General features: G+C 52.0%; 1 protein-coding gene across 7 annotated transcripts in view; it reads right to left on the bottom strand.

Annotated features, from left to right (window-relative positions):
- Igsf9b (immunoglobulin superfamily member 9B) overlaps positions 1–14,324 on the bottom strand; it is a 57,750-nt gene that overhangs the window by 13,516 nt on the left and 29,910 nt on the right. For 2 of the 7 annotated variants that reach the window (XM_013119386.3, XM_005078492.4), the window contains exons 15-19: positions 14,170–14,254; positions 12,001–12,162; positions 11,332–11,377; positions 9,179–10,825; positions 1,304–1,425 (exon numbers count right to left, since the gene is read on the bottom strand). In XM_013119386.3, the coding sequence (XP_012974840.1) occupies positions 1,304–1,425; positions 9,179–10,825; positions 11,332–11,377; positions 12,001–12,162; positions 14,170–14,254 (2,062 nt within the window). The other 5 variants (XM_040729864.1, XM_040729865.1, XM_013119389.3 and 2 more) reach the window with 5 other exon arrangements.

Raw genomic sequence — 14,324 nt, 5'->3', positions numbered from 1 at the left:
TGTTTACTAAAATTTACAGTCGTGTACTACATAACAATATTTTGACCAAGGAAAGGTCATATATTCAATGGCAGTTCTACAGACTGTATTACATAGTGACTGTCCTGGTTAATACAAGCATAGTTTGTGATGTTCACGCAGTATCCAAATAATCTAATGGTGCATTTATCAGAATGTGTTCCTATCATTAATTGTCAAACGTGCACACACATAAAAGGAATATACTTGTATGTATTATGTATATGTTTAAATCGAATTAGTATAAATTCATCTTTGAATTCAATCCTGACCCACACCTCAAAAAAACCATTTTTGATGAGCATGGCAACACACACCTGTAATTCTAGCCATCAAAAGGTTGCAAGTAGACCAAGAGTTCAGGGCTAGCCTAGGTTACACAGCTAGTTTCAGGCCAGCCTGCACTACCTAGCCAGACCCAGTCTCAAGAAAAGATAATTTTCTTTTTCTCTACCTTTGTATTGCCATCAACAAACTGATAGGAAACTGGCCACATCCAAAGACTAAATCATCAATGAGTTCAGGGCTTTGGCCTCTGTGGAACACTTTTCCACACCTGGCTTATTAAAACAGTTACTCTACAGTAGTCATCAAAGATCTGCAAAGAAACTACTGAACATTCTTCCTTGACAGGCTGCCACAGCGTTTCCATGAACATTGATAGAAAGAGAGTAATCTGATAAACATCAACTGCTTTTCTAAATGAGCAAACAACTGCTTTTGGACTCTTTCATAAGCTACCCACCACTGCCGGATATGCATCATATGTATTTCAGAGAGATTTTGCTCTCTCTCCTTGGAAGAGGTTAGTCAATGTAAAGACTGGCCCATGCCACGTGACCCTAAGCTCTTTCACACCTGTCCTGTATTCAACTAGAGGACTTGAAATCGTGACGGAGAACCGTACAAGGAGACAGGGACAGCAAGGTCTGCTGCAGAATGGGAAAGAATAATATACTACTTACGTTGCCCAAAACCACGCTGAAACAATATGGTAGACTTTCTAAAGCTGTGAATACAGGAAATGTTCTACAGGTACACACACCCTCAGAGCAATGGCTCCCCAGGCGGGAGGAGATGAACTGGGAAGGGAAGGCCATCAGATGTCTTTCGTGTGCTTTTATACGAAAACCATTTGTGCATTATTGAAAACGAAAAGGAAACCGAGAACAAGAGAAGCTGGCTTCGCTTCTAGAGAACACCCGAGGTTGGGATCCTGGGCCCGCAATCCTCGTCCAATGGGAACAGCACGGTGGAAAGAGGGGTGGCGCTTCCCACCATTTACCGGATCGTTTCTTTGACTTCGAAGAGCCCTTGGATGACTTTTTGGGCTTCTTTATCCGTTGGTATCTCAGAGCCTCCAGCCTCTCAGGCACAGCAGCGTTCCCGGGTGCAGGTGGAAGTATTCTGCAAGGGACAATTAGAGAGGCACAGGTCAGCTCCCGGAAAGGAGCCTTGGAAGAGGGCTGGAAGAAAGCCAAAGGACTGCCCATAGAAGGGTGGAGCCCAGGGATGGAGGCCGGGGTGTCCACAATCACTCCTGGACACTTGCCTTCCTATTGCTCCTAGAAGGGAGAAAACCCGATAGAAAGCTTCCAGTAGCAGGGGGCCTATCTCAGGGGGAAACCAACCTGTGGAGCAATCGGAAGACCCTAGGAAAGGAGAGAGAGACTTTAATGTAAGCCCACCACACACCACTTAGGCTGGGATAAGCAAGTGCCAGAGAAGAGTCGGTTCCTAGAACTCACCATCATCAAGACCTTTAAGCAAAAAGTGCAGAGCGGATTAAAGCAGGAGGTGAGCCAATCCAGTCCCAGCAAAAGTAGCCAGCGAGGTGTGGCCTCTGCAGAACTCGCTTCACAGAGCCACTCCCTCCTTCTGCAAGATTCGTCTAGAACCTCACAGCTAACTGTTGTGACACACCAACATCTTCAGCGGGCATGTCTGCATGACACTGCAGACTAGGCTCAGACTTCCTCAGCCTCATAAGAAAACAGAAGATAGCAGAAGGAGATTATGACAGGGCCGAGGGTTCAACTCTTATGGCCTCACAAAGTCCTTGCTGTGAGTCACTGGTCTCCAGCGAGTTCTGTAGCTTAAGATTCAACCTAAACGTTGAGGTTGCTGAAAGAGGACACACCTACATATTGACCCTTCTTTGTCCACCCCAGTTATGGGATGGATCAAGTCAGCCATTTAACCAGAGCCTGGGCAGCCTAGTTCACAAAGCAAACCAAAGCAAACTGAAAAGAGAGCAGTGTGTGACACTGTGCCTATAGAGAGAGCTTTGCCAAGAGTTACAAAAGAAGAAAATGGAGAAGACATGTTATCTCAAAATAAGACAACTTAGAGCCTGAGGAACAAAGAGGGCAAGAGAAAGGCGGGCATGCTTTCTTCACACAAACTGACCAGGTAAGGTAGGGACATTCCAGGGTTATGGTAGACAAAGATGACTCTCTTGTCTCCAAGCACCACGTCTCCCTTCCCCATGTCCATGGCAGTGAGGTTTTAGCAAATCCTGATTAAAAAAAGAAACCCTCATAGTCCTGTGAGAGCCAAAGAAGTCCCACAAACTACCTGAGGTAGAGGGGGAAAGTGAGAGGGGGAAAAGAGAAAGGGATGAAAAAGACAGTGGCATTTCTCCAGCACGGAAGGTCTCTACACGCACTGGGAAGAAGAAACTTACAGACTTGTGGCAGGTAAGCCTCTGGTCTCTGGAAGTAACTGGCAGCGAAGGAACCTCCATCTTCCTTGATGGATGGATGCCATTTGCTCCAAAGTCTTTTAGCGCATTGAGCATCAAGAAACGCTCTCAAGTTCAAGTCAGAGGCAACTCCTTAACATTCCACAGTGCCGTCCCCCCTCCCCAGCACCATCGTACACCACACAGGTACCCAGGCCCCACAGAAAAGCAATCTAGTTCACGGGGTGAGCAAGTCCCTCCAGAGACCCAAGACATTAGTGTCCAATCCCTTTCCCTTCTCCCAACCCAGCTCTACCCAGAGATCGTCCCCCAAAGCTGCAGCTAGAAGGGATTTTGGAGGGAGCCTGCATCACCCCTTCTCAGCTTGGACAATGTTCTTTGTGTTGCCTGAAAGGAAAATCAAAGATATGAATCCCGCACCATTTGCTGTCTCTAGTGCAGATCCTGGCCAGCAGTTGGAAAGGCCACGTGAGGTGAGATACACGGTCAGAGGAGACAGGAAGGCACATCACTCCCCGGCACAACCTTTGACCACACAGTTACAGCACAGTTCTCTCTTTATCCTGTAGCCAAAAGGCGGAAACAGCATGGGAGCTGCCTTTCCCTGCTGTGAATGGTAGGTTGGGAAAAACAATTCACTAACACACGATGGGGAAACGGTAAAACCACTTTCCATACGTTCCACAGATAGCCATGAGTTCAAAAGCCAGTGCCAATCCAGTCAACCACAGAGAGCGCCCTCAGTGGTGGGTCAAGGCACAGGCTGTACAAGAAGCAGGTACAGAGTCCTCCTGAAAATTCCCAAGAATTCTTCCAGGTAGGTGAAATTTTCAGGGGGTGGATACCAATAGCACAAATAACACAGCATTACTATCATCATTTGTATTATTTAATATGTGCTTACCACTTACAATGCCTGTAATGAGTCTAAGAGGTGAAGACGGCATTAGCCACATTCTAATGGAGAAGCTCAATTTTAGAAGGTGGGGGGGGGGCAATTTAGCCAGATATAACCTGTGACCAGGCAGATTCGTCAGTATTAGACTAAACCGCTCTTTAAATTCTTTCCAGTAAAATTGGTACAGAGGCTATGATGTAACAGAGCTTCCATCCTCCCCACACCAGCTCTGCAGTACACCGACCACTGCCACCCTTTGCTTCAGTGTCGCAGACGGAATAAGAAAGACCAGGGACAGGGCAAACGGCACAAACTCCCAGACAACAATGACACACCGAGAAAGAAACCAATTCTCACTTGAGAAGCAGCCAAGCTCCAGCCCTTCCAGGATACCTGCTGCCTACCTGCTTGAGCGCCTGGATCAGGACTCAGGTGCGGCAACATAGCAGACCACGTCTCCTGGAGGCACCAGGATATACTTGCGTATTGCCAGAGGCAAAAATAAAAGCAAGTCTTTAGAAGGGCAGGTGGGAAGAAAGGGACAGACATAATGGGTCTGTTTTGAGTGAGTGATACAGAAAAGACATGAAATATTTCCTAGCATGCTTTAAGAACAGCCCCGAGAACCCTCTGGTATCAACCTGCCTCCAGTTTTTAGGAAGGATACCGTGTCCCGTGTCAATGCCAAGTCCACCTGGCACCACTCCAGCTTGGAAACCTGTGGCGTTGGTGTCTGAGATAAGAATCAGGATGACGAGCATGCCACTCTGTGATAAACCTGAACTTGACCTGTAGGTGAGGTGGTTACAACAGACTCCAACCCTGGTCACCCAAAGTGAGGCTCTGTTCTCCTTCTGGTCAACCTGGACTTTTCTCCACATATGGGAATGCTGCTCACTTCAATTCCTCTTCTCCCAGGAGATGACCCAGACATACTACTGAAAAAGGCCTCCAAGCCTACGACGAGCTTTTCTGGTCTCACATTTCATGTAAATCCCAGTTCTGTGACCCAGTGGTGTTCCTTGCAGCTAAGAATTTCCAAAAATTGCCAACATTTGCTTTAAAAATCCACCCTCATGCCACTCCACACAAAATTCCCATCCCACTCATTCAACCCAAGAGGTCCTATCTGCTTAGCACCCTGCTCCCCAGAGTAGCTGAGGAATGAGGTGGCAGACTTAAGGAAAACCTTAGGCCGGGAAAGTCAAAACGCAGCTGGCATTTCCTTGCTTTAGTGCCTGCCTAAGAGCTGGTCATTAAAACACACGTGGTAGCAGTTCTTTACACACCTGGGAGCTTCAGCTGAAGACCTGTCTCCGCTAGACTGGCCTGTAGGCATATATGTGGGGTGGGGGGCATTTTCTTGGTTGCTAAATGTGGAAAGGCGCAGTCCACTGTGGGTGGTACCATTCCTAGGCAGGTGGGCCTGGCCTTTATAAGACGGGTAGGTCACTGAACATAAGCCTGGGAGCAAGGCAGTAAGCAGTGGTCCTCTATGGTCTCTGCTTCAGTTCCTGACTCCAGGTTCCTCCCTTGAGCTTTGGCCCTGACTTCCCTGAATGACACACCTGTAAGTCAAATAAACCCTTTGCTCCCCAAAGTTGCTTTTGGTTATGGTGTTTGTCATCGGAACAGAAAAGTAAACTAGAACAACACAGTTCTCTACTACTCCCCCAGCCAGAAAGAAACAGCCTGGAGGTTTGCTCCCCTCACCATGGGTGAAAGGGTGGGGAAATCCACTCAAGTACATATGATAGCCAGGGAAAAGATGAAGGCATCCTCTATGGACCCCAGAGACATCTGGGAATCCACAAAGCCAGCATCCTGCTAGCCCAATCACAAAGTTATCCCTCTCTGGTGGGGTCGGGGTGCAGAGTCAGTGTTCTGCCTCAGGGCTCAGGAAACGCTTCTGTCCAAATGGGGACTCCTTCCTAGAATACACCTAAATAAAGGGGATCAGGTTAGGCTTTCCAGGCCCTTGCCTCACAGAGGGCACCATAGGTAGTGAGGGGAATAGAACTCACAGAGATGGACACTCTGAGTGTTACCAGCATCGGGGGGCACTGAGTAAGCGGCTGGGCCCCCAGAGACCCACCGAAGAATAGGTCCACATAGTGCAACTCCCCACACTGAGATGGGAGCTGGGAAGAGGATAAAGAGGGAAGAGAGAAGAAGAGGACAGGGTGGGGAGTAGTGACAGGAGTGAACAGGAGGAAAGGGCAGAAACAAAGCAAGGACAAATGCAGACAAGAAGCGCCACAACTTCTCCAAGCAAGACCGGGAGACACATGCAAAGGTGCAGCATGAAGACAGCATCTACAGAGGAGGCACCGCTTCCCCATGGCCCAGCAGCTCCTGTGCCCCAGGGAGTCTCTCAGCAAGCAGGAGAATGAGCAGAGGTTCCTGTTACCTAGCACCACAAAGGCCCTAACTCAGATGACATACAGGATTTCCTTCTTCCGGGCTGGGGATGCTAGTTAGCCAGGCCTGGGAGAGGAGCAATGGTCCCTCACCGCTGCCCCTGGATTCTGGGTTTGCCATAATGTGGCTGGGTTCTCTCAGATCTGACATGACGAAGACATTAGGGAAGACAGGGTCAGTGGAGTTGGGGGTTGGGGAGGTGGAGGGGCTGGAAATCACAGATGACAGTAGAGTTCATCTACTTTCCAGGAACTGACTAAGAGCTGTCCTAGGGCTACCAAACCTCAGGGGCAACAAAGGAGCTATGCCAGGGAACGTGGGAAGGACAGGCATGGGGCAGGGAGGCTAAGCAACCATTCTCCCTGCACTGTAGCATCCATCCAGGAGGTCCTGGAAGCAGGTGAGCTCCCAAGCACTATATGATCCTGCCAACAGGGGTGGTTACAGGCTGACAGTCAGTCAGCCTCCAACAATGCTAGGACCTCTTGAATACTGACTGACAGTTTTATAGCTGCAGGTCATAAAAAAAGATGTCCCTGCAGTCTCTTTCTGGGAGGCCTCTCTTATGACACAATGAGATTTATAGGCCTGAGTTACAAAGAGCCATGGCGTTGTGAGAGAAGGAAAGTGTGCAGCCTCTCCTCATGTTGAAGCCAAAGCACCAACACAAAAGGCCCCTCCCTCCCAGAGGAGCCTGGCGCAGGCGGCCAGGTCTAAAGCACGGGCAACAGAACATATGCAAAAACAAGCATCTCTTTAGGTTGCCTTGACAAGGAGGGAACGACACCTGGTCCCTTGCCTGGGAGCCCCTTCTTGTGAACCTGGAAGGTTGTTGGCGGAGCCAGCCACAGCAGGGGAGGGCACAGTCCTAATCTCTAGGGTTTTCAGCTTTTGCCAACTCAACTCCCTCCTCCCTGGCTTGAGTTCTCCCAAGGTCATTTCCCAAGAACAAGACCCAAGGGGGCCAGGAAGGCTACTCCATGGATGCTGAAAGCAATGTGACTCTACGGACAAGGTCACATTTCAGTCCCACAACAACCGTGAAAGGGCTACAGAATGCAAGGGACATGGGGAGTGGTTACACTTCCCACCTTCCAAAGACCCGGAAGCCACCTGACCCTGAGAACCCAGATGGATGTGGAAGAGGGACGGACCTCTACCATTAAGAGCCCCAGGAAAAGTGAGGGACCAGCAACCCCAGGAAAAGACCTGCGTTTAGCGGAGGAGTTGGCAGGGAGGACACTATCCCTGAGTCTGCTGGGGAAACTGAGCAGTGGGGTGGAGGGAATGAGAGGGACCTGGAACCCATTATGAACCCAAACAGGTTCCCCAAGGGAAGAGATGCAAAGCGATCGTGGAAATTCTGGGTCCTTTGAGGTTCATGCAGGGCCCTGCAGTTGCTGTGGAGGTCTGATGTGGGTGTTGGCAGCAGGATGGCAAGGGTCTGAGTGACAACAACTGCAGTCCATTCTAGAAAGGTGGGTGTGGGCTTGGAGTTTAAAAGCTACAGCTAGGCAGTGCTCCAGCATGGCCAGCTGGGCAGCTGGAGGAGCAGAGCAGTGCGTTGTGGGGAACCCAGAAGCCATGGGAACCCGGGAGCAGCAGCTGCCCGGGTGGGGCAATGAAGGGATGTGTTCTGGATCCCCTCTTACAGAAGCAATGGCCCTGCCGAAGCCCCATCCACCTGCCCGCCCCGCCCCGCCCCGCCGATGAACTCCCTTACCTATTGAGCTGAGGAGAGGCTTGTCTCGACAACACTGCCCAGATAGCTGAGATAATCAGAAACAAAGCAGTTACCAACACCGGCCAGATGAACCACCCACGCACACCCAGAGGGGAGGAGGGGCTACGGCGAGCAGAGACCCACAGGCCAGAGGAGGGGCAAAGAGCCAGAGAACCAAAGGCGTGATGGAACAGAGACGGAGAGCGGGCTATACAAGGCACAGACAGGGAGTAACGACAGCATCTCCTGCAGACAGAGGCAGGCGCCCTAGCTAGCCTCTCCGATCCCCACACAGCCTGCCCACCAGGAGCGCCCACCTCGGCGCTGAGGTAAGCTTGCAGTTTCCAGCCACCTGCGGCATGGTAGGAGGGGGAGGGCTGGGCTTCCTCCTCTCCAGCTACCTCCCACCCCTCCACCACCAGGACAGCCTCCTCTGGAACTCTGCTCCCTTCCACAGGCCATTACATCAAGAGGAGAGACCAAAGCACTGAGCCCAAGAGAAAGAGAGTGAGAGAGAGAAGGGAGAAAGGATGAGGGCCAGGCAAGGGAAGAAGGGAGGGTGGGCACGCAGAGGCATGGCAGGATCTCCAGAGCAAATTGGGTCAACCTCGAGGCAACGGAGAAGGAAAACAGGAAGACAGACTAACTTGAAAAGGAACGAAGGCTAGGAGGAAGGGAGGAGGTACAGACAGGCGTCCAGGCCGACTGGTACCTGGGATACCAGCTGCCACAGTACAGAGTGTGCTCTCTCAGATGAGCAGATCTCGGGAGCTCGTCTGTCTGTCTGACTCTCTGTAGCTTCCTGTGAGGGACACAGGCAGTCGGGGATATGGCTCCCCACACACAGGTCTGAGCTGGTTCTCAGCCTCCAGGGGGCATCTTCCTGGAGAGACTAAGGACAGCCTGGGGTTCAGCACTTCCTGGGCATGCTAAGGGTCACGGTATATGTGCACACGGGGTCCCAGAGCAGTGGTCCTGCTTGGTGCGGAGGGGCTATGGAAGAGGCAACCCAGACACAAAATCTGTAGGCAGCTGCAGAGAGCCACCACTCGCCAACACCGAGATCACAGGGTGTGGTCAGCCTCAGCCTCAAAGGCATCATTCACAGACATGGCTGCATGCTACGCTGTTCTCTTCCCCTTCCCCCCCCCCGCATTCCTGATACACGGAGAGCCTTCACCCAACTCTAGGCTGGGTGAGGCGACAAGTGACGCTCCTGGCAGGGTACCAGCAGGTAGGTCCGTCAGTCCCAGTGAAGACACTCTCTGCCCACGTGTGGCCAGAGCTCCTCTCCCAGGGGTGCTGCAGTATGTCCCAAACAAAGCCTGCCGGTGGGATGCTGGGGAGGTAGGGGGCAGAGTAAGGCACGGGGAGCTTGACCGGAAGTGGGTCAGAGACAGTGGCTTACACTCACCCTGAACTAGGTAAGGTTGTTGGGGGCTCTGGCCGGAGTGGCTCCTCCCCCATTCTCCGAGGGGAAGGTGTCTGTCCAAACACATCCAAGTTGTCCCCTGGCGCGGGAGGGGCGGGGCCCGGCGGAGGAGAAGGGTAGCCTGTGGCCAGAGTAGTGAAGCCCATGGTGGGCCTGTAGCTGGGGCTCCCGCTGCGACTGCTCTGTGAAGGAGATCCGGTGGATGGCGTGGACTTGCGAGAGAAGCTGACGGCGGCTGGCGGCTGGAGGGTGATCTCTGACATCTCAGTCTGCTGCAGCAGGCCTGGGCGAGGTCGGGCACGAGCCGCTAGCTCGGGGGAGCCGGTGCGGGAACTGAGGGGGCTTTGGGTCAGAGGTGAGAGCCGGGAGGGCTGTAGCACCACTTGATGTAAACTGGGCTCGGCTCGCCGGGCCTGCCGGGGACTGGGCCGGGGCCGGGGCTGGGGCTCGTACCACCGGGTGTCCAGGCCAAATGTGCTGGGGCCACCGTGCCCCCCGGGCTCGGTTGGCTCGGGGTAAGGCAACACCGGTATCCCCATACCTTGGCTGGTATGTCTTAGCTGCCCTTGGCTGACCAGAGGTTGCATAGGTCTGTCCTGCCACTTGGTGGTAGGGGGCGCCGGGATGGGGCCCCTGCCGGGCGATTTGCCTACCCAGCCCTTGGGCGCCTCCAGAGATAGCATGCCTGGATAGGCTGCAGGCACCTGGAGGGGGGCTGGGGGCAGTCCTCGGGGCAGGCAGGCCTTGGGCTGCAAACTCTCGGCCACATCACAGGGGTGCAGCTGATGGGGGAACATCATGGCTGGGGTCTCCAGTCCCCCGAAGGGAAATTCGGGCCGGCCCCAGGGCTCAGGGGAGCGCCCTCCCGTAGGTGTCTGAGTCAAGGGCAAAGTGCTGTTGGAAGCATTCTCTCCGTTTTCCTCGGGGATGGTGGGGTGGCCAAAAGGCCCCTCGGTGTGCAGGGGTGGGGATGACATGACCGAGCTCAAGGGACTGCCCACCTCTGGCATGTAGAAGGGCGGAGGCTCCACCTCCCCAGGGCTGCTGCTGCTCAGGTACCCATAATACTGGCCATGGTGGAAGGACCGAGGGGCAGGGGGCCTCGCTTGGCCAGTAGCCTGGAGTCGTCCTCCCAGCCCACTGGGGCCCTCGAGTGCACGCGGCTGGAACCGAGGGCTGTATGCTGGTGGTGGCAGGTAAGAGCCCTGGCTGGAAGACAGAGGGGTCAGCTGAGGCTTCAGAGCCGCCACAGACGTGGGCACCAGTGTGTCTTCATTCTCCTCGTCTGACTGCCGGAACTCAGGGTACATGTCCGTCTCCTCAGCGAAGGGGAAGCCCTCAATTCGCCGGCCCTTCACTGAGGGCTCCATCTCGGAGGGGCCCATGACAAAGCGGCCATCGGGGCCTCGGCTGATGAGCTCGATGGGTGTGGTGGCCTCAGCCTCAGCCTTGGCCACGCTATATTTCCTGCTGCTGATAGCTCTCTTGGTCTTCTTGTACAGGGACAGCTCTTTTTCCCTTGTAGGGCTCAGCATCCTCTTGGCGGCAGGCTGGCCCTGGTCGTCAGAGGACTCGGATGGGGCTCGGAGTGTGCGGATGCTCTCGGGACTCACCTTGCCAGAGGACAAGCTGTAAGCGACCGGAGCAGAAGGTGAGAAGGGGCGCTATACACAAGTCTACAGCTTCTTTCCATTGTCTTAACAGTGACTCCAAAGGAAACACACACGGGTCCGGCTGAGTATTTTGGTCAGAAACTCTGGCCAACTCTCTCAATTGTCTAGACACGTATTATCCATTTTTGGAATGAACACCCACATTGCTACTTTTCTTCTGGCCAGACCCTAAATTTGGCACACCCTGCCTATGCACAACTCCAATTTTACTCCCTAGTTGTTCAAGAAATGCAAGCTAATATTAACACTGACTCTAGCAAAGCAAAGGACAAAAAATAAAATTAAAAATAAAAATAAAAACTGCAAGGCTAAATAAATAAGTTACTAGCTTGGACCATCTATACTACACTCCCTCAATCCATGTGGACAACCTAAAATTGACGTGGCCAACCAAAACTAAGAGTTCACCTACGTTCAGCCTCCCCCTTTACCTACAGACCTCCAACAGCCGGAGATACTTACGGAGACTCAAGACTCTTTCTACAGTGAGTGATGGAAAGCGGAGGATCTGGAAGGAAAATCAAAGGAAGAGGCCTGAGCCCCCACAAAAAAAAACCTGGCACCCTACACCCCAGGATCAACAGTGAGTCCTGATATAAAGTCCCAGAGGGAAAGGCTTCGTGTCACTTGCCCGGTAGCTCTGTGCCCATCTCAGAGGCCCTGTCTCCCTGCAGCCCTGGCCCATCCGTTCTCTGCAATACCCTTGCTCTCTCCAACCCCTTTTCAAATCAAGTCCCGCGGGGCTTGGAGGCACATGCCTATAATCTAAGTACTTAGGAGGCCAAGGCAAGAGAATCTCGAGCTTGAAGCCAGCCTGGACATTCCCCATAAGGGGAATGATGATGGTGATGATGATGATGGTGGTGATGATGATAAAAAGAAGACATGAAGTGGGCATGGAGCTTGGTTGGTGGGGCCTAGAGGGAGTTGGAGGTAGATGGGCGGGGGAAGATAATGGGTGTATGCAATTTCCCAGAAACGAAAAAAAAATACTAAAACTCCATCCCACTGACAGCTCTGCCTGCAAGATCCCTGTATCCCTTTTTTTCCAGAGGAGAAATACTACAAGTGGCTTGACCTGCCTCCTCCTAGAGAACCTTAGCCAAACATGGAGAGAAGACAGTCACCTACCTTTCTTCCGCTTGAGTTTGCGCTTACGCTGCTTGTTGACAAAGCAGGCAGCCAGCGTGCTGAAGAGGATGGCAGCCGCCAGGAAGCAGATGGTGGCCACAATCCCAGCCAACACTGGCCGTGCCAGCCCATCATCAGTCAGGTCCGGCTGTGGGAAGATGTCTGCAAGGAAGGCCAGAAGCACTCATGGGTCTCACGCTTGCCAGAGCTTCCCCGCCTACTCTGACACTTGATCGATCCCTAGGGCCTTTTCCCTAGGGCTGACGGGGCTGGGGCCTGGCCTCCACACATGGTTCTACCACGAGCTGGTGCAGCAGTGTGAAGAGAGGTCAGGAGGGGACAGTCTAGGATAGTCAAGTAACTTCCTCGGAGCTTACAAAGGAGAAATGATCTTCCCTCCTGAGGCTGTTGTCTATCACTGTCAGTGTGGCAAAGCACTCCCATGCATGCTGTCAGGCCTCCCACAGTAAGCCTGTGAGCTACACATATTCCTCTTCCCTAATTGGCGAAGCTTGAGGGACTGGCTCATTCTACTATTAGTACCCTAACAGGAGCACAGTTGTTCCAATTTCCAGTCAGGATTTCCTGCTTTCTCCCATGCCATCTATAGAATGAAGATACCTTGGGAATGCAATTCTAAATCAGGGAGAGGAACTGTTAGGATAGAATATAGGCCCATCCGTCTCCTAACTCCTTATAGTACAGGCTGGCAGCTTCCTACAGCAAGGACTAGTGTATCTTGGTCATTCGGGCTCCAGAAGCAGAAGAGAGGATGGGCCCAGTTCCCCCTTCCACAGTTAAGAAGCAAGGTCTATGCAAGATTCACAGGCCAAACCCAAGCCCACTGTTCTGTACACATAGGCCATGGGATCAGTAAGTGCCACTCTTAAAGAACACTGAAGGGAAATTCAAAGCATTGTGATATGGCTGCTCAGAGTTCACTGCCATGTCAATAATGATAATGGACAGAAAGAATCCACGTTACGCTGATGGACCATAGTCTTGGAAAACAGAGGAGCTAACTACGGGGACTGCTGCTGTTGCCGCAGCCTCATCCACCCATACGGGACTGTCTGACTAGGTGTGCGTCCTTTACCTGGGGGACCAGGCACAAGGCTACTGAGTAAGGACAGTTCTCGGAACTGAGTGTGCAAAACCCTCGAGTCCTCTATTTTGGCTCTGACTTAAAGTTATTTTTCTATGTTCTAGAATCATCTCTCTGAGTCTCTTCCCTGGATGGAAGCCAAAACAGAAGCAGCTCAGTTTTGCTGCCTATGGGAGATACCTTGAGTTTACACGAACTCCAGGAGACAAAAGAAAACAGAAAGAAAACTCACACTCTCCCCTTCCCCATGTGCCCTTGGCTCGACTTCCTTCTTCCCTGCCCACATCAATGCTTTTGTAACTCCAAGAAGCACTTTCTCGCCAACACCCTTGCTACCTGGTTGGTCTCAAGGATCTAAGTACACACTGTGCCCAAGGAAATGGTGCCTTGGCTGGCTTACTAAGCAAGAGCCTCTCCCACACCAAGGACACCACTTCCCTGGAGGGGGTCTCTGCTGTGTTTCAGGAACTCTGGGATGGAGCAAAGATATGTGCAAATGGGACCAGTGCCAAGAAAAAGGAAGATAAGTGGAGAAAATGCTAGGGAGTCAGCTTTATTTAGTCTGAAAATCAAAACAAAACAAAACAAAACAAAAAAAACCCTCTAGGGAGAGGAAGGAAGGAAGGAAAACAACACCAAACAACAATTTTCCAAATAAAACCCACATAATTATAAGGAAGCCTATAATAGGCATCCAACAAACACTTGTTGACCTGCTGCATCCTCCCTCTAATTCATGGTGCCCGCCCCGTCACACAGCATAGCTGGGGCGCAAACAGAAAATGTATAGCACACACTGACAAGATGCAATGGATTTCCTTTCTCAGCTATCTTGCAAAAGTATCAGAAGCCCAGCTCTGAGGTGGGATAAAATGTTACATGTCATGGAATCACAGACCTGATGGACTTCAGAAATACTAGGACTCGCATGGTTTCGACTAGACTCCTGCTTACATTTCTAATCCAGCCTGTCTTCCCAGATTGGCTATTCCACAGAAGGACTCTCATGTGGCTCTAAGGCTTATGTCCTGGTTGCTGTTAGACAATTTGGGGACCCAAAGTACCTGTGCTGGAGACACCGGCGATGTTGCTGGGCTCGCTAATCAGATCCTGCATGACAGCCAAAACCCGGAACTCATACCACGTATCCTGCAATCCAGGGACAATACCCAGTCAGCTTCAGGGCTTAGGACCACAGCCACTGATCCTGTGCATGGCC

Source organism: Mesocricetus auratus, unplaced genomic scaffold, assembly GCF_017639785.1.
Source record: "Mesocricetus auratus isolate SY011 unplaced genomic scaffold, BCM_Maur_2.0 Super-Scaffold_100022, whole genome shotgun sequence".
In the NCBI taxonomy this organism is placed as follows: Eukaryota; Metazoa; Chordata; class Mammalia; order Rodentia; family Cricetidae; genus Mesocricetus; species Mesocricetus auratus.
This window is presented reverse-complemented; position numbering and strand designations above follow the sequence as displayed.